At 34.0% G+C, this 2385-nt stretch overlaps 1 protein-coding gene across 1 annotated transcript in view; it reads right to left on the reverse strand.

Annotated features, from left to right (window-relative positions):
* SEC11C (SEC11 homolog C, signal peptidase complex subunit) overlaps positions 1-187 on the reverse strand; it is a 353173-nt gene extending 352986 nt beyond the window's left edge. Inside the window, exon 1 of the mRNA XM_044066158.1 lies at positions 18-187. Coding sequence (XP_043922093.1) covers positions 18-59 — 42 coding nt within the window. The 5' untranslated portion in view covers positions 60-187. The remainder of the gene's footprint in view (positions 1-17) is intronic.
* Positions 188-2385: the final 2198 nt, after the last annotated feature.

The following is a 2385-nucleotide window of genomic DNA, read 5'->3' on the forward strand; positions in this document are numbered from 1 at the left end:
AAAAACAATTTACCCACCTGGCGTTTGTTCATTCGTCTTACATCTCCAAGTAAATCCATGGCAGAATCTTATAAAAATAGTGTAAATAAAAATATACAAGCTATGAGGACTACTAAAATGCCAGTTTGCAGCACTAAAGCCAGCACATTCTGTGCCTTATTATCAGAGAGCACAGGTGGAAGAAATCTATAGGTCCTTGGCATCTGATGCTAGGATTTGTAGTTTCAACAGCTGCATTTCCTAAACAGATGTCATTGTTTGTTGCATATGAAAAAAACTCAACTTCCCAGAAAACACTGCTAAAATGTGGGCCTGGCAAAGACCCCAGAAGAAGGAGTAAAACATATCAGAATTATATGATGTGCATTTACTACTGCAAATATTTTTTTATCATTTTGCAGGTTTTGGCTGTAATGTTTTAGTCTATATATATAGAGTTATGAATTGTCGAAGTTTAAATATTTAGAAGTATTGATAGTGCAAGGATTTCTTAGGGCACTCATTTTTTTCCAACAATTAGTACACGTGTGTTTAGAATGCTAATGAAACTTACCAACTTCTTTATGCCAGATCAGATTGCAGACAGCTGGATCTCTACCAAGCTCCACCTCCTATTCAGCAGTGTATGCACACACCGTAAAGGCATTTTAAACTTTGTAATAAACCCAAGAGTAATTTGCATCTGTTATGATGTCAGGTAAAACATAACAATAGTGTTCCATTCAAGGAGGTCAGAGCTATGCAAATAAAAGATAACAGTAAATTTATAACTATGATTCAACTTTAAAGGTGAATATATCAATAAGTCCAGAGAGAAACAGTATATTTGGATTGTAACATTATTATGTCTGCAAATTCTGCAAACTCTGTCAGGAAGTCCCTGGCTAGACCAGATACTAAAAGAAAATAGCGGAAGCAGGTTTAGTCTTAAAGTGATCATTACTGACATGTAGTAAATATATGTAATACACACATATATATATATATATATAGATAGATAGATAGATAGATAGATAGAGATAGATATATATAGATATATTACACATATTTTTTAAACATCTATATTATACATGGCAAAGTGGCATAGGTACTTCTAAAGTAACAGAAGAAAAAAAAAAGAAAACATACTAAAATAACATTGTCTTTGTAATTTCCAAGCAGTACTGATTAAAAAAAATTTAATTCACTCCAACATTACATAAATTGCAGACTATCTGTGTTTCTCTAAATTTCAGCCAACCTCATGAACACTGTTCTGCAAGTGCTATACTGTATGTTGCAGTCATACTGACAGTACAGCTTACTAAATTAAGGTAAAAAGGTTCAAATAAGATACATAGTGGTAGTTCAATTCCCAGAAAATCATACACTACTGCCATACTGCTAAAAAACAGGTATTTGGTCTAGGGATTTATATTCTGCCTTCAACTTAATGCACATATACTGAAGATCCTGACCTACTTAGGTATAGACAGTAAAAAAATAAAAACACAATTTTTTTTTAACTCTTGAAATTATGACTTCATGAAACAGATGATTTCATCATATGTTTAATTTAGGGTTCTTGTGTTCAGTCCTTCATTGCTTGTTTTAACTTTGCTCAATTATGTTTGCTTAATACAATGTTTGCCACTGGTTGCTCAGTAATCATTGTACCAATATGTGTGGGTTTGAATGTTATATTAAAAAGTGCACTCTGATGTTACAGCTTCTCAGTGAAAATGTGAAGTACTTCTGGCTCCACTATTATGCCTCAAGTGACTAAAACCCAAGGAACTACAATGCTAAAAGCAAATGCCCGAAACACAAGGAGTAAGAACTCAAAATATAATCATTGTTACAGGGGAGTAAGAGCCCTTCACGCCAAATGTGGGTTCAAGCCCCCAATACCTTCAAACATATATACCAACTCTGTGGTATGAAAACAGAAAGAAAGAAAAAATTCCCCAAAACAAAGAAATCACTGCTAATACACATATAGAAACAGCACCAGCAGTTATCTCTAGTGTAAAATAATAATTGACATATGGATCCCTGAGATTCTGTGACTTGGGGTCCTGACACTCAGGGAACTCGTTGTCCTGTAGAGAAGCAAGTATTTGTATTTTTAACTTATGTCTCTTTCCCCAAAATGGAGCAATGTCAGAGTGGAGTAATAAAGTAAAGGTCATGGGGAGAATGCCCCACATGGGGAGAGGTTGCAAAGGTGCTTGCCCAAAGTAAAAATGCTTTAGTGATTTCCTGTATTTCTTCATTACATAAAACTTGTTTCACTTTGAGTTTGTGTGCTTTGCTCTTCAGAATTCATTTTGGTGATTTTGTGTATTTTACAGCTGCACAAAATGTGCTCCACTTTGAATACATTTTTATGTTTTATGTGTATTT

This window comes from Protopterus annectens, chromosome 1.part0, assembly GCF_019279795.1.
Source record: "Protopterus annectens isolate FY-2018-M chromosome 1.part0, PAN1.0, whole genome shotgun sequence".
Lineage (NCBI taxonomy): Eukaryota > Metazoa > Chordata > Ceratodontiformes > Protopteridae > Protopterus > Protopterus annectens.